Source organism: Vulpes lagopus, chromosome 2, assembly GCF_018345385.1.
Source record: "Vulpes lagopus strain Blue_001 chromosome 2, ASM1834538v1, whole genome shotgun sequence".
NCBI classification, from domain to species: domain Eukaryota; kingdom Metazoa; phylum Chordata; class Mammalia; order Carnivora; family Canidae; genus Vulpes; species Vulpes lagopus.
The window spans coordinates 148,369,060-148,396,334 of NC_054825.1; the positions used below are offsets into that span (position 1 = coordinate 148,369,060).

The 27,275-nt window shown below is 41.1% G+C and overlaps 1 protein-coding gene across 1 annotated transcript; it reads left to right on the top strand.

Annotated features, from left to right (window-relative positions):
• Positions 1-15,447: 15,447 nt before the first annotated feature.
• On the top strand, positions 15,448-26,835 carry KCNV2 (potassium voltage-gated channel modifier subfamily V member 2). Its single transcript, XM_041739814.1, has 2 exons — positions 15,448-16,839; positions 26,554-26,835. Exons 1-2 carry the CDS (start codon positions 15,448-15,450, stop codon positions 26,833-26,835), a joined length of 1,674 nt encoding a protein of 557 aa, XP_041595748.1.
• The last annotated feature ends 440 nt before the right edge of the window (positions 26,836-27,275 follow it).

Below are 27,275 nucleotides of genomic sequence, written 5' to 3' on the forward strand. Positions count from 1 at the left end.
ACTCTGTAGCTGCTAGCTGTAAAGGGCAGTGGAGCATAAGGTTTAAGATCATGAACTTTGGGGCTGTGTTCAATCCCGACTATGTCACTTCCTAGTGGTGTGACTTTGGGTAAGTTATTGAATCTCCATGCCACAGATGCTCTCCTATGAACTGGAATTAACAAAAGCAAAGGGTTGTTGAGAAGATTAAATGAGCTAATATAAATGAAGTCTTAGAACAGTGCCTGGAACACGTAACTGCTATATAACTGGCTGTTTTTATTGTTACCATTAAGAGAATAAGGAGCTGTCACTGAGGAGAAAAAAGGTTGGTGACATACAGAAAAGCAGCGGTTTACATATACTCCTCATGGGACTTTATACCGATATAACATCTTTTGTAGGTGACTTGGCAATATCCAATAGCATTTTAAATGTTTGTGTCTTCATGTCTTGCAATTTATCATTTCCATGCAGAGAATGTAAACTGTATCTGTAACTACAGATATACTAGTGTGGATCCGTGTGTTAATGGAATCCACTCAGGGTAAGTGAGAACTATTTTACCCAATAAGGATATTCTATCAGAAACCTAGGATCAGTTTTCCAGGACATTATACCATTCTTTGATGGAAAAATATCAGAAAATCCCCTTAAAATCAGGTACAGGACAGGATACCCACTATCATTGTTTCTAGTCATTATCATACTAAAGACTAATCCATCTGCATTAAGGGGAAAAATAAAGAATGGAAAGCAACTTGCTTTAAGTGTATGTAAAATGATTGTTTCCACATATCTCAATAAAACCTACAGAAAACTGGGCAGCCTGGGTGGCTCAGCAGTTTAGCGCCGCCTTCAGCCCAGGGCGTGATCCTGGAGACCCAGGATTGAGTCCCACATCAGGCTCCCTGCATGGAGCCTGCTTCTCTCTCTGTCTATGTCTCTGCCTTTCTCTCTCTGTGTCTCTCATGAATAAATAAAATCTTTAAAAAAAAACCTAGAGAAAACTTATTAATACAATTACTAAGAGAGCTTAACAAGGTAGCTTGCTATAAGAATAACGTAAAAAATCAATTGCTTTTCTAAACAGGAGCAAACAGAAGATACAGCTTTTAAAAAGGTGTATTTGTTATGTATTATTTCTCAATGAATTATTCTAAAACTTAATTGCTTAAAACAATAAACCTTTTTTCTCTCTTACCTCTTATGGTATTGAGGGTTAGGAATGTGGGAGTGGTGCAGCTGGATGATTCTGGTGCTGTCTCTAATGAGGTTGCAGCCTCGTGGTAAGGGCGCTGCAGTGATTGGAATCCTTCACTGGAACTGAGGATCCCCATCCAAGATGGTCTGCTCATATGGATGGAGGCTGCAGGCTTCAACCAGGCTCAGTTCTCTACATTTGGACTTCTCTGTAAGATGGCAGGAATATTCTCATGTATGACAGCTGCCTTTCTGCACAAAGAATGATCTGAAAAAGAACAAGGAGGAAGCCTTTATGATTTTGTCTCTGGATTTCTCCTGGTTTATCTTTTTCCTTAGTAGTAAAAGTCTCTCAATCCACCTCACACCCATTAAGAGGGGAGTTAAGCTCTACCTTCTAAAGGAAGACATTTCAAAAAAATGTGTAAACATAGTTTAAAACTACCAGAGACATCATACATGATAGCAGAAAAATATAAGTTACTTAGGAGTAAATCTAATGAAAGGTGTTCAAAACCTTAAGGGGAAAAATTTTAAAATTTAGTGAAAGTTTTTTTTTAAAGATTTAATTCATTTATTCATGAGAAACACACAGAGAGAGGCAGAGACATAGGCAGAGGGAGAAGGAGGTTCCCCACGGGGAGCCCGATGTGGGACTTGATCCCAGGACCCCAGGATCATGCCCTGAGCCAAAGGCAGATGCTCAACCACTGAGCCACCCAGATGCCTCTGTGAAAGATATTTTTTAAAGTTTTTATTTAAATTCCAGTTAGTTAACATACAGTGTAACATTAGTTTAATGTGTACAGTGGAGTGATTGAACACTTTTATACAGCACATTAGAGGTGCTAATACAAGTGCACCTCTTAATCCTCATCACCTAGTTAAACCCATCCCTACCTCCATCTCCTCTCTAGTAGCCATCAGTTTGTTCTCTATAGTTAAGAGTCTGTTTCTTGGTTTGCCTCTCTTTTTTCTTTGTTGTGTTTCTTAAACTCCATATAAGAGTGAAATTATATGGTATTTGTCTTTCTCTAATTTCCCTTAGCATAATACTCTAGCTCCACTCATGTTGTTGCAAATGGCAAGATTGCATCCTTTTCTATGGCTGAGTAATATTCATATATATATGTGTGTAGTTATATGTGTGTACTTATGTGTGTGTATGTATATATCACATCTCCTTTATCCATTTACCAGTCAGTGGACACTTAAGCTACTTCTATAATTTGGCTATTGTAGATAATGCTGCAAAACATCCGGATGCATGTATCCCTTTGAATTATTCTTTTTGTCTTCTTTGAGTAAATACCTAGTAATGCAATTGCTAGGTTGTAGGGTAGTTCTATTTAACTTTTAACTTTTTGAGGAAACTCTATACTGTTTTCCAGAGTGGCTGCACCAGTTTGCATTCCCATCACCAGTGTAAGAGGGTTTCCCTTTGTCTACATCCTCACGACACCTGTTGTTTCTTGTGTTGTTGATTTTAGTAATTCTGACAGGTGTGATGTGGTATCTCACTGTAGTTTTGACTTGCATTCCCTGATGACAAGTGATATTAAGGTCAAAGACACTTTTAAAAACCTAAATTAATGTAGGGACATGTTAAGTAGTCTCAATAGCAATTCTCTCATATGGATGTATTAAATGAATACATTTCTAATCCCCGCCCCAAACAGTTTTAAAAACAAGTTTTTTGAATTTGAAAGTGGATTCTGAAACTCATATGGAAATTCAAAGGCCCAAGAATAGCAAACACACTCCTGAAAAAGCAAATGTACAGATTGAGGAACATGCCCCACATTTATAAAATTTTTTTATAAAGCTTCCTATCAGCAGTTAAACACATTGTGAGATTTTCTTGTCTGTTGCTCAGTTTGTCTATTTGAGACAGAGAGCCGAGAGATTGATACAACTACAGAAACTTGATATGTGCCAGGAAAAAACTTTGCAAATCACTTGGGGAAGAGTATATTATTTAATAAAGAATGCTGCAACAACTGGTCATCCATGGAGGGAAAGTGACAATGTATCCCTATTTCAGAATCTATCTTCAAATAAATGGATTCTAGGTAAATTTCAAACTTAAATGTAAAAGGCAAATCTCTGAAAGTATCAAAAGAAAATTTAAAGACATGTATTTGTGACCTTATGGTATTGAAAGGACTTCTTAGGTAGACATAAAAATGGTAGCTACAAAAAACTTGATATGTTTAACCACATTAAAATAAATAAAATTGAGGGGATCCCTGGCTGGCTCAATGGTTTAATGCCTGCCTTCCTCTCAGGGTGTATCCTGGGGTCCTGGGATTGAGTCCCATATTGGGCTCCCTGCCTGGAGCCTTTCTCCCTCTGCCTATGTCTCTACCTCTCTCTCTCTCTCTCTGTCTCATGAATAAATAAAATCTCAAAAAAATAAATAAAATTGAGCATCAAAAAATAATCATAAAGTAAAAAAAAAAGACACATATAGGAAAATATTTTTAGGATACCAACAAAATATTAGTATCCTAAATATGAAGTATTTCTCAATTCTCAAAAGTAGGACTATATGTGAATAATTTTAATATGTATTGATAGAGAATATTTCTACTGTTACCAAGTTAGAAATTCAAAGGGCTCATATATATATATATATATATATATATATATATATATATATTATTGCCCACTAGCAATAAATGTATTTATTTTTTGTCACTTTGAAAAATGAATAACAGTAACACTGAATATTTTTCATTTGTTTTATTCAGGATGTTTTGTCATACAAGAGTGGGAGTTGGAGTTGGCATCCTTTTCAAATGCCTGGTTCAACTGAAATATCTGCAGCATATATTCATTGGGTATTTTGTAGGCTACCTTGTAATTTGTTCATATTCTTTTGCTGTTAGCTATTGTCTTGGAGCTATGAGCAAATTCAAAGAATATAATCTGTATATAAGTTGAAAAGCCAAGATAATGCTGTTGGTTTATTGATGTGATTTTGTTTCCAGAAAACCTAGAAACTCTAGTTTCTTAAAAAAATTGCTAGAATATGATAATTTGGTAAGATGACTCGACACAAGACAAATATACAAAAATCAATAACTTTTTTCTGTACTACCCATGAGTACCTAGAAATGGAAATGTAAGAGATATTTCACTGACAATGGCCAACAATGTTCATCCTCTCCTGAATGAGGGGATGATGAGAAGGAAGATGAACAGGAGAAGATGAACAAGCAAGGCTTGGAATTTTTGTAAATAAATGTATAAAATCTTACCAAGAGTCATAAGGTATCTCCAAATGGAAAGAGAACCTATTCTAGACAATTCCTCTACAATTTATATTCAGCTTAAAGCAAGATGGGGAAGGGAATGGGCCTGGTATATTTGAAGAGTAACTCAGAATGCAGGTCAGCTGGCACTTACAGTCACTCAGTAAATTTCTACTGGGTGCTTACTCAGTGCCATACTTGGCTAAACTTGAGTAATAATCCAGACCTGTCCCTGTTATCATGGAGCTGATAGTGATTTAACAGTAATGAAAGACAAGTCTCTACAAAATAATAAAACATGAGGGCCCATAGAAGAGACTTTAATGTTACTATACTCATGCCATTTGTTGACAAACGGGAACACTGAGGCTCAGATAGGAGATGTGACTTATTAAAGTTCACACAACTAGTAAGGTATCAAGCTGGTATTAGAAGTCAGTTCTCTTGACTTCCTCAAAATACCACTCTGCTTCTCAGATTACAGTCTGGAGGCTTAGACTATACTCCTGAGTGTAGTCTAATCCAGTACTTAGATTTTGTAATACAATTTATTTGTGTACAATACAGTACACAAAATTAGAAGTACCAGACTTGAGGGAAAACTAGACATTGTGATGTGCTCAAACTCAATATTTTGTTACACAACAAGCATACAGATCACATATGTAACAAGCTACATGTCACTAAGTGAATAAAGGTTATGTTTATCACTATCCTGTATGTATAAAATTATGTGTAAAAATAGGAGTGTGAAATATATATATATACACACAGTATGTATATATAATTATGTATATGTAAACATATAGTGTGTGCATATATATAGATATACAGAAATATAACAATTTCTGGATAAATGTTCATGATATAAATAGTAATAGTAACTTGGGGTTACAAAGTATGAGATGGATTTATTTTCTTCTTTGTCCATTTCTCTGATTTTTTAAAATATGATCTGGAATCTTAAAATTCAAAAGATAGATTGTTCTGGTATCAGGATCATGACCAATGGTTTGGAACAAATGTTCATGTCAGAACATGGATATAGAGATCACAGCAGAATTTACTCACCCAGAAAAAGAAATGAGGAAATAAATCTGTGTTTAGGACCAAACGATGCACCTTTCTAAAGTTCACAAATTATCAGAGGGAGCCTTAATTCTTGGTGACACCCTTAAGCCTCTACTAGCCCTGGACTGCCAATCTTTGAGCATCTTGTCACAGGAGGAAAGTAATTCCTACACAAGTAAATTCCTTTTAGCTTTCTTTCAGTGTCATACAGCTGAACATAATCCTTAAAGATGGGAGCAACATAGTCCCTTTAAAAGTATTTCACTTAGTCATAGTTTGTGATGTTCTTGTGATGTTCTAAAATTGACTTTTGCTATATTAATTTTAGAACAAATCAAGAGTGAAAATATGGGGGCAAGGAAAATTATTATCTTTCTTGAAAGAGTAAGCTACTTATTCATCACAAGCCTTTTAGCAGCACCACACACAGGGTTATATACAAGTAGTTGCTATGTCAATTAAAGTAATTTTTTATCTATTCTATAACTCTTTGTGGCAATGCCTTGCTAACAAGCTCCAAATTGATCTTTAGTCCAGAACACTCATTTTTCTCACAGAGTTCTCTAACATTAGTTGCACTGCTTTAGAGTCTAATCTACATCAACATAAGAACAATATAGCCACAAATATATTTACTTAAATCTATTATTTATGCTTTCCAATGAGTAACTCCCATACACCCATCCATCACCTAAGGTCTAAACTCCTCTGTTCTGATTTTGTGAACAGCGTTTGCAATGCAGAAACATGATATTTTAGGAAGCTACATGGAAAATACTTTTCTGCACTACATAATTTTGCCATGACACGTAACTACTGACCTGTATCAAAAAAACAAACAAAAAACTTGGAGTTAAACTACATAGGCAATTTTAATAATATCATTGGGTCATTATTAATCATTCATAATCCCTTCCCCTTGCCACATTTATTAATCCTTAAAAGTTTTCAGAGAATTGTCCTCTTTCAGTATTCTTTACATACCATCTGTTCAGGCATATTCTCTGTATTCTTAGAGGTTTTCACAGATGCCACTTTTTAAATTGGCAAATCTCCTCAGGAGCATCACCTGGCTCTCATCGTCCCTACTCCAGGGAGCCCCGAGTCATCAAGGTAATAGCAGAATCAGAGCAGATGTGCCATATTCTCTGGTATACTTCCCTCCCTTGGCAGAGTTCTTGAGTGCAAATTTTAAGGTAGAAAAAAAAAACAACCTTTGGGTATAAGCATTTTCTGCAAATGCCTTCTCTATGTGATCATGCAGAGCTCACTAGCATCATTTCTGCTCTTCTGGAGACTTGGTCAGAAAGAGTTTCTCTTCTCAGAGTAGAGAGAGTGGAAACAGACGTCCAGAGGCAGAGACCAGGAGAGAACCCTGAAACCAATGGAGTGAGATGCAAAGTGGTGTCACATTATACAAAGCTCAACTTCTTAAAGGTCAAGTGGGTCTACTCTACCACAGGAAATAGTCAACGTTCTGGTTTGGGCAGAAGACAAGATGTTATTTCTGGAAGTTATGTGAAATACGACTCGGATTACCTACTCAACACAAAATGGAGGACAGACATTTGCTGTGGAATTAGACCAGTGAAGACAGTTTGTGTAACTTACACTAGCTCTTCATTAAATGTCAAGATCTCATATTTAAATTACTCAGAAGGACACCTACCACATGTACAATTTGCTTGTTCCACATGGACACAACCTCAAGGTGAAACACTAGATGCAATGATGCTGAAACAATGTCAAGTTAGGGGGAGTGAAAACAGGGTTCCCGAGTCATGCATTCATTGATTGGACACCTCAGTTTCCTTATCTCTCAAGGGAACAGTGGAAACAGCCGACCACTGCGTCCCTCCCAGCTTGGAAGTACAGAGGGTCTTGTACACAGTATGTTTATGCTTTAGCTTGAATCACCTTGCATCTGCTTCATAGTGGCAAAATCTGTTGCATCAGTGAGGGGGCAGAAATAACAAAAAAGAACCATGTTGGAAGACTGTCTATGAATGTTTAGGGGAAATCATAAATGAGGATCAGAAATCAAAGTGAAGTCTTTCTAAGTAAGGGACACCCCATTAGGGGCTGCACACTGCGATGGCAGCTCAAAAGTGGGGAAGGTATCCAAGTGGCCCAGATTCTTCATCTTTCAAAGAGGGGATTAAAGAAGACGGATGTGCTTGCAAGAAGGGGGTACACCCACCCCCCAGATTAAGCCTGATTACAGGACCTTGATGACAAGAACGTTTCCTTACAGCCTTCCCCTGTCGCCATTCCTCACCCTTCCTTTTTCCAAACCCACAGAAAACCTTCACTGGGTCAAAGAGGATTTCAATTGACTAAGACACTTTGCAATCAATCATGATTTCCATCCATTGCACATTTTACCTACAATGAGACAGGCAAATTTAAAGAGAAGGAGGTCAATGAATACTTCAATAATTCAGTTATCAGAAGAAATTCACCAGGCTTAACAAAAGCTCCCTCCCCGCCTCAAAAAGCTCCTCTTTTTCCTTTATTGAGAACTGGGGAGACTGTCGGGTTTTTTTGTTCTTGTTTGGTAATTTCTTTGTTTTTTTTATGGGTATTAGATCTTCATCTCAACTTCCTACTTTACAATTATGGCCTCTGTCATTTACCAACAGGAACTTTGGAGACCTTAAAGGAAATGCAGCTTTCCAAGGGAATACTGAACTCTCTCTCTCTGCCTTTCTCAGGACTAGGTCTGGTTAAATTTGCAAAAGTAGTTGTATTCTCAGCAACTTTTCTCTTTTTTTTTCTATTTTATTTTTTTAATAAATTAATTTTTTATTGGTGTTCAATTTACCAACATACAGAATAACACCCAGTGCTCATCCCATCAAGTGTCCCCCTCAGTGCCCGTCACCCATTCACCCCCACCCCCCGCCCTCCTCCCCTTCCACCACCCCTAGTTCGTTTCCCAGAGTTAGGAGTCTTTATGTTCTGGGAGACAGAAAAGAACAACTTTTCTCTTCTTACCAGTTACTTTAGTTTTTCCCTTTTAATTCCAGGCTCTTCCTGAGCCATCCTGAACCTGAATCTGTTCTGAAACACATTCCCCCCACAAAATTACCCTCCACCTGTTCAAACTTCTCAGTCCCATCGCTCCATTCACTGTCCTACCCATACTACTTTTCCCTTGTCTCACTTCCCTTTAGTCGTAAATGTAGTAGGCCAGTTTATGCTGGCAAACTCACTTGACCAAGGGCTTAAGGTCTTAAAAGTTCATGGCTCCTGGGGCCAGTGCATATTTAAAAGAGACAATTAAAAAAATAAAAATAAAAAATACATAAATAAAAGAGACAATCAAGACACAGGTCTCTTAATACTGCCCTATCCAAAATGGTAGCCGCCTGTCATACATGACTGTTAAATATAAATTAAATTTTAAGTTCTGTCCCTTCAGTAGCACTAGTCATGTTTGAGCCATAAAAATATTTATCAATGTATGAGTTCTATTCATCAGTGCTCCTTTAACATAAAGGAATTAATTTTCATGGTGGACTGTGAATGTGACTTTTTTCTCTGCTGTGAAATTCTCCAGGGGTTAAAAATGAATATCTGTGTGTTGGAGGCATACAATCAGGAATTGGGATAATAGGTAGCTGGATGGGGAGATATGGCTATCTGTTCATGAACAGCAGGTGCTAGCATTTGGCATAGGCAGGCCAATTGAAAATAAAGTAGAGGGGTGTTCTCTTCTTATATTAACTGGAAAATCCTCCACAACCCATCTTACAGGTGAGGAAATTGAGATGAAAAACGCTGAAGTCATTTTCCCAAAGCTTTGAACCAGAATGCAAAATCTTGTCTTAGTTTTAATGTACTTTGCGTTGTACCACACTGCCTATCAATCTCTGTCACCAAAGAAAAGCAGGCAGGATGCCCAGCGAGTGTTCCTCAGAGCCCACCAGTTTTCTTTCCCTTTGTTGTGGGGCTTAGGGTGTATCAGTGCAAAGTAGTATAACTTTCTTTTTTTTAAGATTTTATTTATTTCAGAGAGAGAGTGAGAAAGAAAGAATGAATGGGTGGGAGAGGCAGGCAGAGGGAGAGGGAGAAGCAGGCTCCCCGCTGAGCAGGGAGCCCAATGTAAGACTCGATCCCAGGACCCCAGGATCATGATTTGAGCTGAAGGCAGACACTTAACTGACTGAATCACCCAGGCACCCCCAAAGTAGTAAATTTTTTTAACATTTTTGAGATAATTCTAGACTTACATGCAGTTGTAAGAATAGAGAGAGATCTTCAACATACTATTCTTTTAATCTGCTACATATTGGACACTCTACTTGGTGCTGAGGCCACAGAGACAAGATTGTCTTTACCTTTGAAGACTTTAGAGGCTAGTGGGGAACACACAAGTGTGTAATTAACACAAAGTTGATTAAAACAAAACTGTAATGGCATTTTCACTTGTCAATAAGCAAATAGCAGCCAATAATGCTATTTAAGTGAAGGCGCTATGAAGACACTCCTATCCTTCAGGGCTAAGAGCGAACAGTGAGGCAAATTGCAAAGCAAGCTGGCAGGAAGCGTTAAATATTTCCATCTCCTAGCTAGTAGTTCTGAGTGTCTCCTCTATGTCAGGCAGTGGACTAGAACCTGTGGAAAAGAAGAAAGCAAACACTGTCCAGCCCTCTGGAACTCAGTCTGGTCTTGTTTACAGGCAAGATAGCATTTGTGTGAAGAGCTCTGCTAGGCAAAGTCAAGCTGTTAGAGAAGCACATGTGTGAGGGACTGAATTCAGTTTTCGTGGATGCAGGGAAGCTGTCCTGGAGGACAGGCTAAGAGGAGTTAGCTCTCCACTTACAAAAGGTGAACATGAGTTGGCAAGAGGAAGAAGAGACAGGCTGGTGTGGAGAAAGACTGTCCTAAACAGAACAGTAGGAATATCACATGGGAAGGTTCAGTATTAAAAGAGAATCGCCTAAAAACAACAACAAAAAAAATCTAGCCAAACTGTCGCAAAAATTAACTCACAATACAAAACAAGACAACCCAAAGAATGAAAGAAAAAATCTCTCATTTTATCACATCATTACTTAAAATAGTGGTATGCTTAAAAATCATCATTTCCATAAAAGAGATTTGGTTTAGTTATAGATGGTACATCCACAATACAGGATATTTGTAGCTATTTAAAATAATGATTACAAAGTGGGATTTTGTTTATAAAGATTTTATTTATTTATTCATGAGAGACACAGAGAGAGAGGCAGAGACATAAGCAGAGGGAGAAGCAGGCTCCCTCCAGGGAGCCCGAAGTGGGACTTGATCCCAGGACCCAGGGATCATGCCCTGAGCCAAAGACAGACACTCAACTACTGAGCCATCCAGGTGCCCCACAAAGTGGGATATTCTAAAAAATAAAAAAATGCATATGTGAAAATGTTACATGCAAAAAGCAGGATACATATTTTTATGTCCAATATTACCATGACCATGTTAAATACACATCTGTGTATGTGTAATTGAATAGAAAGACATAGGTTAAAATATTAACAGTGTCTTTGGATGGTCAGATTATGGGTAGTTTTTATGTATATGCTACTTTATAACCTGCTGGTTAGTCTGGAGTAAAATTGAGCTCCACAATTTACTTTGTGTGCAATCATGGGCAAGTCATTTAATTCCTGTGTCCCAGTCTCTTCATCTGCAAAAGAGGAATAGCATTTAATGATAGATTATTGTAAGTATTAACATAGCACAGTATCTGGGCATGCTATTGATGTTGTGTTAGTTTTGAGCGTCCTACTCTATTTTTTAAATTCTTCTATAATGCACTTATAGAACTTCTGTAATGGGAAACTTTTTAAGTCTCTCTTCATTAAAGTAAATGCCTTGGGGCACCCGTGAGGGTTCAGTCAGTGAAGCATCTGCCCAGGTCATGATCCCAGGGTCCTGAGATGGAGAGTGCAGCATCTGGCTGCAAGGCCAGTGGGGAGTCTGCTTCTCCCTCTCTCAAATAAATATTTTTTAAAATAATAAAATAAATGCCTCATATTTCAAGTTAGTGATAGGTGTCACCTTAAATTAACACTGAGAAGGAGCAACAACCCATCTTGACGCAACACAGAGTTGTTGGAGAAGAATCGTTCAAAGAGGAGGAGGATGTCTGAGCTGACTTTTGAAGGATAAGGATCACAGGACAGGAAAGGCAAAAGGGAATTTAAGACAAATGAATCATCAAAGAAAGATCTGGAATCTCAGTAATTTCAAGGCAGAAGCCAGCTTTAAGATCATACAGGTTTCCCTCCTCCCTACAGATTCTTAAATGCATTCCCATTCTACTTTTGGGCAGTTGTCCTTGCTAGTAAAGTTTTCCATGTGTGGATACGCATCTATCCTTGCCCTCGGCAAAGGAAAAATCCAAGAGCAAAATCCAAGCAACATGCCCAAACCAACAGATGCATTTGCGTGTAAGAGAAAATTAAGTGTGGTCTGTCCAGGCAACACTCCCTGACGACTCCGTGGCTATGGTGTTTGCACTTAGCTTTGAGATGCCTCACAAACATACTAACTCTCCTGTGTTTCAGTGTAAAAGCCGTGACAGCATTGAAAGCTTAGGTACGCACTGGCATATGACCGCAATGGAGAGGACATGAGAAATAGAATAGTGATACTCTTTTATAATAGTATGACCACTTCTGCAGAGAAAAGGCACTTGTTGACAGTATTCAGCACAATAGAAAGAAGAGATGAAATTGGAGAATAATTCAGTGCGTGTCTGGAGAAACAGCATTAATATTGTAGGCCATCCAGGGAACACAAGAAGCGCATTTAGGAACTTAGAGGCTGCACTAGGCCTGGTTAGGCCTTATCTTAAGCTTGGAAGTTTGAGGTCTATTGAAAACTGAACCAGGTCAGCAGGTGCAGACCCTATAGCCACTGTGATCTATCTGTCCAACGACCTGGACGCATAATTAAAACTGCATGATGTGATAGAGACAGCACTACACACCAGTGGGGGAAAACCAGATTATTCAGTTCATGTATTGGGACATGTGGATCAAACCCTGGAAAATGGAGTTGGGTCTCTACTTCACTCTTTACCTCAAAATTAATTCTTGATGGATCAAATCCTTAAATGTGAGAAGTAGAACTATGTGAAGAAAAACCTTTGAAATTACAGAGTGGGTGAAGACTTCCCTAATACGGCACTACGCTGAGAAGCCTTCAAATAAAAAATTTATATGGGAAAAAAAAAACTCACCAAAGGATCAAGTCAGAAATGAAAATTGCAATCCATGCCCCAGCTAAAGGGTCTATTTTCAGAATATAGATACCTCTCCCACAAATCAATAAAAATGCCAACTTGTTGATAAAAGGCAGAAAAAGACATACAACTAATGACATGAAGAGATACTGAGCTGCATTCATAATGAGAGAAATACAAATTAAAATGATCCCACATCATTTTTCACCTATCAAATGGGTGGAGTTCAAGAAGTATGATGATGAGTTACAGATCCATAAAAACTTTATGAGGCAAATTGGCATCATCGATCAAAATTGCTAACATGTAGTCTTTGATCTGGCAATTCCACTTCTAATAATTTATCCTTTATATACCTTTTTTAAAAAAAATTTTTTTTAAAAGATTTTATTTATTTAAGAGAGTACAAACAGGGGAGTACCAGAGGGAAATGGAGAAATAGGCTCCCCACAGAATAGGAAGCCTAACACGGGGCTCAATCCCAGGACGCCGGGATCATGACCCGAGCTGAAGGCAGATGTTTAACCAACTGGGCCACCCAGGCACCCAAAAAAACTTTTTATTATGAAGAAATTCAAACACCTAGGAAAGCAGAATAGTATAATGAACTTCTATGTCCTCATAACTCAGTGTCAACAGTACTGACTCATGGCCAGTCCTATTTCCATGCCATGGCCATCTCCTTTGTTTCTCTATGCTGTATTTTCTTAGAGCAAATCTCAGGTATCATATCATTTCGTCCGTAAACACGTCAGTAGGTCTCTCTAAAGATATACAACCTCTCTTTTACCATTACAAGACCATTACCACAACTAAAAGTATTCACAAGAATTCCTAAATACTATCAAATTTCCAACTGTCTTGAAAACATTTTAGCCTTTTTGTTTGAATCAGAATTCCAAATAAGACACACATTCCTATCAGACAGAACATTATTTTAAGAAGCATTGATCAGGACACCTGGGTGGCTCAGTGGGTTCAGCATCTGCCTTCGGCTCACATCATGAACCCAGGGGTCCTGGGATGGAGCCCTGTATAGGGCTCCCTGCTCAGCGGCGGGGGGAGGGGGTCTGCTTCTCCCTCTGCCCCTTCCCATGCTCATGTTTGTGATCTCTCTCTCAAAAATGAAATTAAATCTTAAAAAAAAATAGAATTATTCATGCATGTGTAAGATGATATCATTTTTAATCTCTCCCCAAGGCATCTGTCAAATTTGTTTTGTCCTATCTAGTCAGATTTCTTGATGATCCTTCCTACATCTTGAACATGTATACAGTAACATATATGCAAGGTTTTAATTGCACCACTGTTTACAGGAGGCAAGATATAAAACAACCTGAATGCTTAACACTGTCAGACTACTTGCGGCTACTCTCAAAATGAGATAGACACTTACGTTCAGATATTAAAACACCTCTAAGATACATAGTTAATTGGAAAAAGCAATGTATAGGAGTATACTGTGATTCGTGTTAATAATAAAGAGCTATTCAGATGACAGATGGAGATGCGCTTTTGCTTGTATACGTTTAGAATATTTTTGGAGGAACAATGGAAAAGTATTCTGGAACAGTAACAGTGGTTGCCTCCTCAGAGGCACACCTGATAACTGCAAGTTCCATTTGTGAGAGAGACAAACTGTCCTCTATAATGTACCTTGTACCCTTTGAATTTTTTTTTGCCATCAACACTTACTAGCTATTCAAAATAAATTGAACTTAGAAACAAATTTTCTGCTCAGAACAAATCTCTTCCTCTTCTCTGCTGCCCACATATTTTTAATTCCCTCTTTTGCTGTGCTTGCCTAACTCCATCACCCACAAAACTGTGAGCGATTGTGTCCCCATAGAGTTCCCATCCCCAGCATCTAGTACTTTGCTTTACACATGGAAAGAGACTTTAAAAAATGTTTTCTTAAGTGATGTCTTGAAGAACAGTGAAGACCTTTTCCTCGGAGTAAAGTCTGGTCACCTTTACATGTGATCTAATGTAGCCACGAAGCAGGGGCACAAGAACATGTACCCACTAGTTCTGGGACTCTATCTGGAAACATGCCTTTATCACTCAAAAGGAAGGATGGAAAAGAGAGGCAGAGAAACAGAGACAAAGGCAAATCAAGTACTGAGAAGAGAAGACTGAACTCCAGAGCAGTACTGCTAAGTAAAATCCATCTGCGGGAGAAAAATGTGATTGTGTGAAAGAAGGGGAAGGGGATCATCTGAGGTCTTGTGTGATGTAAACAAGGGGCTACGCTAGAAGGACACAGGCTTGCGATGAAGGGCGCTTCAAGCATTCTGGGGCCATTTCTGTCCTTGTTCCCGCAGAGGCTGCGATTTCAGGAGCTAGGCCAAGACCCAGGCACCCGTATTCTGTAGTTCATTCAGCTGATTTCACGCCAACACAGGGACACTGAGCACGTCCTAAGAGTTGCTGACATTTTTATTGGCAATCGCCTCTGCCACCTTCTGATTATCTACAGACTTAAGACCACGTAATCAAGCCCTAGGTCAGGGAGCGGAGGAGGAAACTAGCTAAGAGGCTCTAAATCCCTCCTAACACTTGCCGCTTCCCTATCAGCAAGATTAGGGCAGTCAACAGCCATCTGGCCTGCTGAGACTCCTCGGAGGGCAGAGGCTGCTCTAAGGCACTGCAGGCCCCGGACCCGATCCGGCGGGAAGGAGAAGCCGGGGGCCAGCCGCAGTCATGCTGAAGCAGAGCGAGCGGCGGCGGTCCTGGGGCTACAGGCCCTGGAGCATCAGCATCGCGGAGGGCGAGGAGGCGGCCCGGGCCGCGGGCGGCCAGCACCGCAGGAGCGTCTGCTCCGTGGGGGCGCGCTCCGGCTCCCAGGCCAGCATCCCGCCGTGGACCGAGGGCAACTACAACTACTACATCGAGGAGGACGAGGACGGCGAGGAGGAGGACGGCCTGAAGGACGCCCCCGCCGAGGACGAGCAGCCGCCGGACGCGCGCAGCGACCCTCCCGCCGCGTCGTCCACGCTGAACGTGAACGTGGGCGGCCAGAGCTACCGCCTGGACTGCTGCGAGCTGGCCTGTCACCCCAAGACGCGCCTGGGCCGCCTGGCCGCGTCCGCCAGCCGCAGCCGCCAGCTGGGCCTGTGCGACGACTACGAGGAGCAGGCGGACGAGTACTTCTTCGACCGCGACCCCGCCGTCTTCCAGCTGGTCTACAACTTCTACGCGTCCGGGGTGCTGCTGGTGCGCGACGAGCTGTGCCCGCGCGGCTTCCTGGAGGAGCTGGGCTACTGGGGCGTGCGGCTCAAGTACACGCCGCGCTGCTGCCGCATCTGCTTCGAGGAGCGGCGCGACGAGCTCAGCGACCAGCTCAAGATCCAGCGCGAGCTGCGCGCCCAGGCGCAGGCCGAGGAGGCCGAGGAGCTCGAGGAGCTCTTCCGCGACATGCGCTTCTACGGGCCGCAGCGCCGCCGCCTCTGGAACCTCCTGGAGAAGCCCTTCTCGTCCGTGGCCGCCAAGGCCGTCGGCGTGGCCTCCAGCCTCTTCGTGCTCATCTCCGTCGTGGCGCTGGCGCTCAACACGGTGGAGGAGATGCAGCACCAGGCGGAGCAGGGCGCGGGCGGCGGCGACCCGCGGCCCATCCTGGAGCACGTGGAGGGGCTGTGCATCGCCTTCTTCACGCTCGAGTTCCTGCTGCGCCTCGCCTCCACCCCCGACCTGCGGCGCTTCGCGCGCAGCGCCCTCAACATGGTCGACCTGGTGGCCATCCTGCCGCTCTACCTGCAGCTGCTGCTCGAGTGCTTCACGGGTGAGGACCAGCGGCCCGCCAAGGGCTCGCAGCGGGAGCACGACCTGGAGACGGTGGGCCGCGTGGGCAAGGTGGGCCAGGTGCTGCGCATCATGCGCCTCATGCGCGTCCTGCGCATCCTCAAGCTGGCGCGCCACTCCACCGGCCTGCGCGCCTTCGGCTTCACGCTGCGCCAGTGCTACCAGCAGGTGGGCTGCCTGATGCTCTTCATCACCATGGGCGTCTTCACCTTCTCGGCGGCCGTCTACTCCGTGGAGCACGACATGCCCAACACCAACTTCACCAGCATCCCCCACGCCTGGTGGTGGGCCGCGGTGAGTACCAAGGCCCCGGCTTCCCCGCCCGCCCTCCTCCCCAGCCCCGCCGAAGCCCGTCCTCCCTTTCCTGGGTCAGCAGCCAGTCTGCCTTGCTTGGGGGCCGCTGCTCTCTCCAGGCCTCTGCTGCCTCCGGTGAATAAAAACATGAGTGGGGGTTATAAAGTTGGAAGGACACAGTCCAGTAAGTGACTGAATTCAACTTGGTCCTGGGAATCTCAATCTAGATGTAGTCTTAAATCCCTGGACAGCCTGATTTTGAAAAGGATTTCTTGTTCACGTATGTGGGAAAAATTCATCATCCTCATTCTTACTCACCACCCACCCAACATTTGATGTCCTAAGTGGTTTGTAAAGATTCTCTTATTTCAGGATCACAACCCTGTGAATGGCTAGGATCACTTTTTTTTTTTTTTTTTTGAAGGGAACAAATTGGAAATGGCTCCATATTTGAAGAAAACTATTAACTTTATGCAGGGAAAAAGTGAGACTCAGCTGACCAGTGTCCACCGTAACTAAAATCCCACTGGTTCTAGCCAAACCGGAGTGTGGAAAGAAGCATCTACAACTGAAACTTGCTCCAGTGTCACTGAAGTTCCTTCAGGATCTGGTATTCTTGCCCCATTCTATAGCTGGAGGAAGTGAGTAACAGAGGGTGTAGACACACAGCTAAAGGTAGCCAAACCCAAACCCATCCAATGACAAAATCCATGCCCTTCCTACAGTCAGCACTGCCTCCTTCATGCTTCATTTCTGGGGTGTGCCTTGCCTAATTTGCACAGTCTTTTAGTTATTTTTGTTGTTTTCTTCAGTACTTGCCTTTTATAATAATTTATGCCATTTACTCAAATAATCTGTAATGTCTGGTATGCTAGGCTAAATCCCTGGAAAATCCCTGAACCAATTACTGTACATGCTGATTGATAAATTGACATTTGTACATAGAGGGAAGAAGTGGGTTGTGATTTCCCTATTTTTAGAAGTAGAAGGCTTGTAAAGCCTTAAAGAACATTAAGCAAATATAACCAGTTTTTCCCCATGTAAGGAACAAGGTACGTTCAATATTATCATTGGGTATGTTAGAACCCACTAACTGGTGTGAACTTCTGAGGTGAACCGACCCAGGGCTACACAGAACCAACCCAGAACTACAATGCAGTTCAGCAAGATGGAAGATTTGGGACTAAAATCTAAATCTAAATCTGCTAAAAATTAACTGTGACACTAAATAATTATGAAACCTCACTTCCTTACTTCCTGTCCTTAGTTTTCTCGTCTCTAAAAAGGGGTGGCTACAGAACTCTATAATTCAATTAGTCTTCCGTCACTGAAAAGCAGAGCACTCATATGTCAGATAGGATTTGTGAGCTTTCTTCAGTGATGGGATGACATTAGGCTCTTCCCAATGAGCTAGCCAGATGCTGCAATTCTGATCATATTCCAGGTGACAAAAGGTCATCTCCATAGTAGATAAACCACATTTACAGATGGAGCTGAGAGAGGATGATTTGTCCCCAGCAAATGACATTTATTTTGGAGGTGAGTAAAGGAGAAAGGGGAGGAAGAGCAAATCCACATGCTGATGATATACCTGCCAGGTTTGAGAGTCAAGTTTCCATTCATCCAAGTATCTTATTTTCAACCCACAAAACTTTTTAAAATTTTGTATATTACTACAAAATTTGGTAAGAATTCTGTTGCTAATAATTTTTCATTTTAAAAAACTTCCTGACGTGAATGCCTATTGATCCCATTTAATTTCTTGATCTGTTTAATGTACAATGACACTTAAAACTTTCAAGTTACCCCCCTTTTTATGCTAAAATTGTTTTAGTTAAAAAACTGTTTTCCTTAAGTTTTACAATAAAAGTTGAATCGCCATTCCATTTTGTTAACAAATTTTAGCAATTATTGCTTTTGCTGATGCAAGTTTTATTTTGTGGCCATTGTCTCTATCAAGCACTATTTTCACAGGCCAAAATTTGCACATTTCAACCTTACCATTGACCAACCTTAACCTTTATCAAAAGCCTCTGTCCATTTATTCTCTGAGAATTTTATAGACTAGTAAAAATCATTATGAATTAGATATGTCTGAACTTATCTATGAAAACTATAGGAGTTGCCCCTTGAACATTCAAATGCTGTTCTATGTCCCAGGACAATATAGATTAAGCAGATTCTTCTCCATACTTCTGATGGCATTCCATATTGTGGAATTTATCCATATTTTCGGTAGAGCAAAGAGAAAAGAACACCATCAAAATGATGCAGACAGAATGTTTTCTTTCCTTATGTAGATACCAAGTAAAAGATGCAAAACAAAGATGAATTCTTCAGAAGAATCACAAAATTCATCTTACTCATTCCCTGATCTAGAATTTTTTGATTACCTCCAGTGTGCCAAGTAGTATTCTAAACACTAGGGATACTGAGTGATAGAAAAACGAAAACAAAAAAAAAAAAAAAAAAGAATTTCTTTCCCTCATGGAGTTTCCATTCTAATGGAGAGAGAGAGAATATATTATTTCAGATACTGATGTGTGTCTCCTATGAGATAATAGGATAGAAAGAGCTGGGTGCAGAATCTACCTTTGATAGGATGGCCTGAAATTTGAAGAAATGAGAAGAAACCCATCTATATAGACATGACTGAACAGAAATGACAATAAGGGGGAATCAGAATTAACTCCGATGCAGTTGTCTCCAAGTCTTTTATTGATCATGTATCTTGTAATTTAAAACTTTTTGAGCACATACCCATGGTAAATGTGTATTCAGCTATTCATAAATTACATTATTTATTGTTATAATAATGATGCATCACAAACTACCCCAAAATTTAATCGCTTATAATGTCAAACATTGATTTAGCTTGAGTTTGCAAGTCAGCAATTTAAGCTGGTTTCAACTAGAAGATTCTTTTCATTTGGGCTGGTGCCAGTCACTCATTTGTCTAATGATCAGCTGGCTGACAGCTGGGATGAAAGAGGAGACTAGACCACATATCCTTCATCCTCCAGCAGGCATGTGCCCATGGCAATGGACAAGAGAGGGAGTGCAAGCTCAACCATGTGAACACTGTATAATTTTTTGTTCATGTCATTTGCTCAGCCCATTGGTAAAGGCAAGTCATAAGGCCAAATTTAGAGTTTAAGAGCAGACCAGATTATCCCATCCAGTGTAGAAAAGCAGTGAAAACTTTTATGGCAATGAGCTTAGAATCAGAAAGATATAAAGTATTAGGTCCACTGAATGGACATTTTTCCAAAGAAGATGTACAGATGGCCAACATACACATGAAAAAATGCTTAACATCACCCATCAGCAGTAAAATGCAAATCAAAACTGCAATGAGATATCATCTCATACCCATCAGAATGGCTAAAATAAAAAAGACAAGAAACAGCAAGAGTTGGCGAGAATGTGGGGGCAAAAGGAACCCTCGTGCACTATTGGTGGGAATGTAAATTGGTGCAGCCACTGTGTAAAACTATATAGAGGTTCCTAAAAAAATTTAAGAAATACTGTACAATCTAGGAAATCCACTACTGAATATTAACCCAAAGAACATGAAAAGAGTAATTTGAAAAGATATATGCACCCCTATGTTCATCACAGTATTGTTTACAATACCCAAATTATGGAAGCAACCCATGTGTACATTGATAGATGAATAAAGATGTGGTATGTGTGCATATACACATGCACACAGCACAGGGGATATATATACTTAGCCATAAAAAAAGAATGGGATTTTGTCATTTGCAACAACATGGATGGATCTATAGGACGTTATGCTAAGTGATATAAACTAGAGGAAGACTAATGTCACATGATTTTACTTCTCTGTGGAATCTTAAATAAAATGAATGAACCAACAACAACAAAAAAAAAGGTAGAAATATACCCATAAATACAGAGAATAAATTAGAGGTTGCTAGATAGCAGGGTGGTGGTGGGGGATGGGTAAAGTGGGTGAAGAGGAGTGTGAGCTACGGGCTTCCAGTCATGGAATTTTAAATGACAGGGATGAAAGGTAGAGTATAGGGAATATAAGCAGTGGTATTGTAATCAGGTTGTATGGTTACAGATGGTAGCATAACATAATGTGTAGGCTTGTTCAATCACTATGTTGTTCACCTGAAATTCATGTAACACTGTGTGTTGACTGTATTTCTATTAAAAAAATTAGATCCGTAATACAGTCATTCTACTGTAGTAAGACAGTGCTGCTCAAATCTAAGTACACATCAGAAAATATATTTCACAAACAGTTTAAAAATGAGGTAAAGAAAGGATTGGTAGTATCTTTCAGACTACAGTGCTGTATACCTTATATATTCAACCTCAGTAGAGACAAATTCTCTAAACCATCCTTCCATGTGCTATTAGTACTTTCAGACAACCCTAAAATATGACCCGTTTTTCATAATCTTCCCTCTCTCTATGCCAAGGATCCTGCAACCTTACTCTGTAAATCAACCCAAGGTTTTAAGAGGAATACAGTAATTTTCATTGTTGTGAATACTTCTCCAGCTGCAAAACAAATCCCTCATGGACACATTCATGTCTGCAAATGCTCACACATTAGGATGTAAGATGGCCCTGTCCTATTCGTCTGTCAAATGGAGAATATTTGTGAGCATTAATGTAATAGGAAACATATGTAAAATGCTAGCCTGTAGTACATCCACCATAAATAGAAGCTACCATATCTGTCTAGTTGATAGTCTTTATCATGTGGAAGCCATAACCTTTGCTTCCAGATTCATTTGGGGGAAAATAAAACAGAAGTGATTCCTTCTCTACTGGAAAAAGAGAGACTCTAAGACATATGAGGGGGTCAGCTGTTCTCCCCTGGAAGAGCTTCTACGTGTCCAGATAAATAGGCACACACCTGGAGCCGCTCCAGCCATGTTGGGGCTCTCCTGGCTGCCTGGCTGCAGGAGATGCATGGCACAGCTCGGCAGGAAGAGTCAGCTCTGTAATGAAGCTGTCATCATTGGCCTCCAGTGCAGCTATGTTTTTAAGCAGAAAAGGGCAACCGGACCGTTCAACAGGCCATTTCCTTCTGAGCTTCAAGAGTAAGTTAAAACTATAGAAACCAAACAGGAAACTATGTCATGAACTCATTCCTTCAAAAACTAACAAAAACTCTTCAAAAAGAAAATTTATCTCTGGCTGAGGGAACAGATAATTGTGCCACAGAGACCTTGCTCCTATCTTTGTTTTCCCAAAGTATGCTATCATTTCCTTGCAAATAGATGGCCCTTACAAGATCGCTGAGATTTTATTTTATTTTAATGGATTGCTTACTTTAAGATGACCCATTTGAAGGTGAATCAGCCAACTTGCAGTCAGGAAAATGGTGGGGGGAGTAGATATTTTAAACAGATGGAATTTGATACAGGGTTATAGATACATGGGTGTTAGAAGGCTAGAAGAGAAGCAAGGGGAAACATGGAACAGCTTCCAGGCTTAGAACTGAGAGACCACATAGAAAGTAGAGTTACTCCAACCCACGAGTGCAGAGAAAGAGCCACTGAGCAGCTGTCATGGGGACTCCTAGGATAACACCATGAGGTTAGGGTCCCATGTGCCCAAAGATGCCTGAGCCACAGGTATCTGCTATACTGGAGAATGGGGACAGACACCAGAAGCAGGAGTAGAGACCCTTATTTCCTCACTCACTTCTAGTGTCCCCACACTATCTCATTTGTAGAACACAACCAGAAGCCAGTGAGCAAGGGCGTCTGGGAAATGCAGTGTGCAGACTCCCAGCTGCAGAACTACAGGAAAGAGTCCAGAAGAGTGTCACGCTTGGGACTGAGAGACAACGGGTAAATGTTTGGCACAGATAGCAGTAAAAGAAGGAGGCATCTTCTTAGCTCTTTCAGAAATAGCACAGGACCCATAAATGGAGCAAAGGCTCTTAGGTACTTCTATGACTTTTGCTCCTGTGGACTTATGACTCTGGGGTAGTACCCCTTGAGGTCCTCAGACAATGATCCTCCTGTAAGCCAGGAGGACTTGTGGGAATTGGAGTTGTCGAGGATAGGCAAAAGTACCAAGTGAACCGTGGATGTGGAGGACACCACCATTATTGTGTACCTTCCCATGGCTGGATAAATAGATCCTATATCTGCCTTAGTTTTTGCACACCCCCTTATTGTACAATTTACATACACATCGGGACTTTAACATACAGATGAGGCTGGTGGATTCTCTTTAAAGCCCTCTTCTCACCCATGACCTCATTCTAACAAAGCTTCCACCCCTCAAAACATTCTCTGAATTCCACTGGGGAATTATCTTTGGAGACTGTGATATGCCCCATTTACTTTTTTGAAATGGTGCCAAATCCTCACCTTTTTGAATGCAGATTTGAGATTTTAAAATATCATCAAGACCCTTGAGTTTAAGATTGACATCTAGAGTTATCCACCTTGAGGGTTAAGACTACTTGCTTCAAGTCATGCCACTGACTCCTCTGTGCAGATTAGAATCCAAAGAGGAATTCCTAAAATATTTGTAGCAATAACAGCATGAATAGGCTACGTATAGCCTTTGAAGCTAAATCCTTTAAAAGACAACATGCATTGAGATATGTAATAATTTTAGCCAGAAATTACTGGTCTTTACCACCTCGAATTGTTTGCGAACACTAGAAGGGGTGTTTGTTATTTTGAAAAATCGGTTGTGTTCCCTGGGATCCTATTTCCTACATGTGTGGATTACCAGGTGCCAAGATTTAATCTAGGCTTCATTCATTATGAAGGAAACAAACATTCCTTGTTAAAGGAGAAATACCAGTATAGTCATTCTGAGGTTTCAGAGAAAAACTGGATGCTTGTCCTCCCTATAATGTTGAGGCAGCCAAGATTTGCTGATTGATGGGTGAGCTTCTGGGGGAAAGGTCACATTCTGGCTTTTGGGACCCAAAGGCTAGGGAAAATATGTAAGCCTTCCATGGAATGGTACGTTTCCAGTTTATTGAGTGGCTGAGCCAGCCAGTGTTTTCAGGATATTAAGATGGATTGCAGAAACACTGGTCACATTTCTAGACACAACTCCTCCTAATGGGAGAACTCACTCTGTGAGGTCACATGTGTCAGTCTAGGGCCTTCCATTTTTCATGTTCATGAAGGGAGAAATGGGTTTGGTCAGTGGAACATGGAGAAGAGTCCCCGAACACTGAGAAATTCTGCATTCCTCTTGGAAGCAAGGAGCAAGCACCATGTCACTAGTTGAATCAAACTGTCCACAGAATAGACAGTGCAAAGATTAGCTTTGCATTTTGAACAGATTCTTCAGAACCAGTCAGACAGAGCCTCCTAGCAGAAGACATCTTTTCTCTAAAAATAGAGATCCAAGATACACAAAAATATTTAGGTCATATTATGTGCATTAAATATTTAATCTCCCTTAAGCCAATGCTCTTTGCTTTTGACTCTTCACTCAAAGTTCAGCCAAAAAAAAAAAAAAAAATGAAGTCGAGGTTGAGAGTGAAGGAAAGCCAGTGTGGGGATTGATGAGAAGTTTAAAATAGGCACTTTGGCTCAATTATCTTCCTCTGCATTCTCCTAGCCTCCTGCCTTCCATCTTGCAGGCTAGGTAACCTCAGAGCCCCTGCTTTGGCCTTGCATGGATGCTTCCTGTCCTGAACTACCCCTTCTTGTCACTTGGCCCTATACCCAGACTCCCTGTAGGCTTCCTCCAGGGCCAGTAGACAGAGGAACTCAACGTTCATACAGAGGTATGAGTGCTGTGCTTAATAACATATGAAAGCCATGGTTTAGTTCACATACCTGGACAGAGACCTGACTTGGGTCTTTTATTTCAGATATGGCCAGTGACAAGACACACACACACATACGTTGAGATTAACCCACGATCTCACTGTACCACTGCCTCTCCTCATCCTTTGCAAAAAAGTAGGAAACGAAGATTCTCTCCTGGAGCCAGAGTGTCCCCCACCTCATTTCCCCGCTGCTCGGCAGGATCCAAGCAGGAATCCATTTCTATAGCCCACAGGTCTAAAAACCATGAGAACTAAACATTATCACTCACATAGCACCAGGCTTTCCTTCAGTCCGTTAACACCCCTATGGGGTAGGTACTACTATTCTCGCCATATTTCACAAGTAGAAACAGAGAGCCAGAGAGAATATAAGTGACTTGCCTAAGTCACACAGCTGGGAGATGGATTCAGAGCCAGGTAGCCTAAGGCCACCTCTGTTTCCTCAAGCTAGTCTATATCATCCTGCCTCTCTTAGGTGCTTGCTTGTATTCTCCTACCATGGGAAGGGGCAGCCCACCCTCAGTAGGTCTCTCACTGGAAATGGAGCAGTGAGAGGTAGTACATCCCCCATCCCAAAGAAGAGGTCAAGCTTTCACTTTTTCATGGTCTGGCTGGAGCTATGGTTCTTATCAGCAACACCAGACTGGCCCACCTGGCCCACTTCTCCATTCTATTCTAACTAATCAGTTACATTCACCCTAAGTTAAACTAACCCTTATATCAAAACAAAAAGTGTTTATATTTCTAAGTTAAACACTTAGTATGGATCAACAGGCTAACTGTGCATTTTGCTACCATCTTCCAGAAAATCATGGCCACACCACAAATCTATGAAGCAAATGGTGCCCCCTGGAGTTGTGCAATGCACAGTGTTCAACTAAGCAACAGCCCTGCCTACAAGCCTTCTAGTAATTTAGTCAATAGTCTGGGGACCAATGGGAGGCTCAGTACATGAGGCTTAAAAAATAGGCCCAAGAGATTTTCCCAGGTTTTCTCTGGCTACACTGACTGATAACTAGTCCCAGAGGTATCTGCACTTTAAAACAGAAGCTTGTTAACCTAAATAAATCTCTAATTAGTAGAATTTAAAGTGGTGTGCAAGAGTGATAGCAGAAATTTCATGCGGAGTGAACACATTTTTGGACTGTGATGTCTTACAGAAAAGTCCCTTTGCAAAATAATGAGTGTGTTTCTCTAGACATTTGCAATTAAAGCACCTTCATAGACAATATCTCATTTGAATGACATAATAACTCTGAGAAGCATTATAATTTTCTCTATTTTAAAGATGAGAGAAGAACAGAGGAGGTTAATACTTTTGTGTGCCTGATACTGTGTTAAGTGCTTTGTGTTCATTTTCTTATTTAGTCTTCAGAAGACTATGGAGTTGGGTATTTTAGATGAAGGAACCAAGGCTTAGCGATGGAATATTTTCAGTGGGGAAGGGTCAGAGTTAGGACATGGACCCATGTATGACCAGTTCTAAGCCCGAGCTCTTCCCAGTACATCTATCTTGTGGGCAAACTCTGAGGCCCTGGTCCTAAAGCTGGCCTCTCTGAGGGGAGGCAGAGACCCACATTTATTGAACCCATGCTACCCCAGGAGCTTTACATATGGTATCTTATAAGCTCTCCACAACCCTTTAAAACAGCTATGATCTCGGTATTGTGTATGAGAAAACTTGTAATAGAATTTAAACCCAAGACTTGCAGCCCCACAGCTTGTGTTCTTTTCATGATGCAGATCCTGCAGGCAAACCTTCTAGTACCTCCTAAAGCTGGCTCTGTGGGACCCATTAACATGATCTGTCTGTACCTTCAGGGAGACCAAACATTTTCCTGCTCAATTCTCTCCTGTCTTCTCCTCCATCACAGTGCTAACGGTTCCTTCCCACTTTCCTTCCCATACAGGTGAGCATCTCTACTGTGGGCTATGGAGACATGTACCCAGAGACCATCCTGGGCAGGCTTTTTGCCTTTCTCTGCATTGCTTTTGGAATTATCCTCAACGGGATGCCAATTTCCATCCTCTACAACAAATTCTCAGATTACTACAGCAAGCTCAAAGCTTATGAATATACTGCTATGAGAAGGGAAAGGGGAAAGGTAGAGTTCCTGCAAAGAGCCAAAAAGAAGATGGCAGAGTGTTTGGCTAGAAGCCACCTACAGCCCACACCAAGGCAAGAGAGTTGATGTTTCAAAGGAGAGATGGCTGGTAGACCCTGTGAACCTCAAAGTTTCAATCCTTTGTATCATCAGTGCAAAGACATGTGAGAGTCATACACAAAGGGCATCCAGTTCAGAGCTCTACTTCTGGAAATGTCCATCTTGGCCCCAACTGGGACTGCCTCATTTGTTCTTTAACTGTGTTGTAGGAGTCTGACATCCTACAACCTGCGTCACCTCCCCAGTGACACTGGTACCGAAAACTCCTTGACAGGAGCAACATCTTCAATTTCTTCTACAGATTCTCATGGCTTCTCAATAAATATGTTTGGACTCAAGTTTCCTCAAAGAAAAAAAAAATCCTTAATTTTCTAGAGAGAAACAGAATGTGCAGCATGAACTATATGAGCTTTAGAGTTAGACCAACCTCAGGCGGAAGCCCAGACCTACTGGATGCATGGTTTAGG

Excerpts from the sequence above, each read along its gene's own strand:
- KCNV2 (XM_041739814.1), top strand. The coding sequence starts at position 15,448 with ATGCTGAAGCAGAGCGAGCGGCGGCGGTCCTGGGGCTACAGGCCCTGG. Across the intron at positions 16,840-26,553 it reads ACGCCTGGTGGTGGGCCGCG|GTGAGCATCTCTACTGTGGG; the intron begins GTGAGTACCAAG and ends CTTCCCATACAG.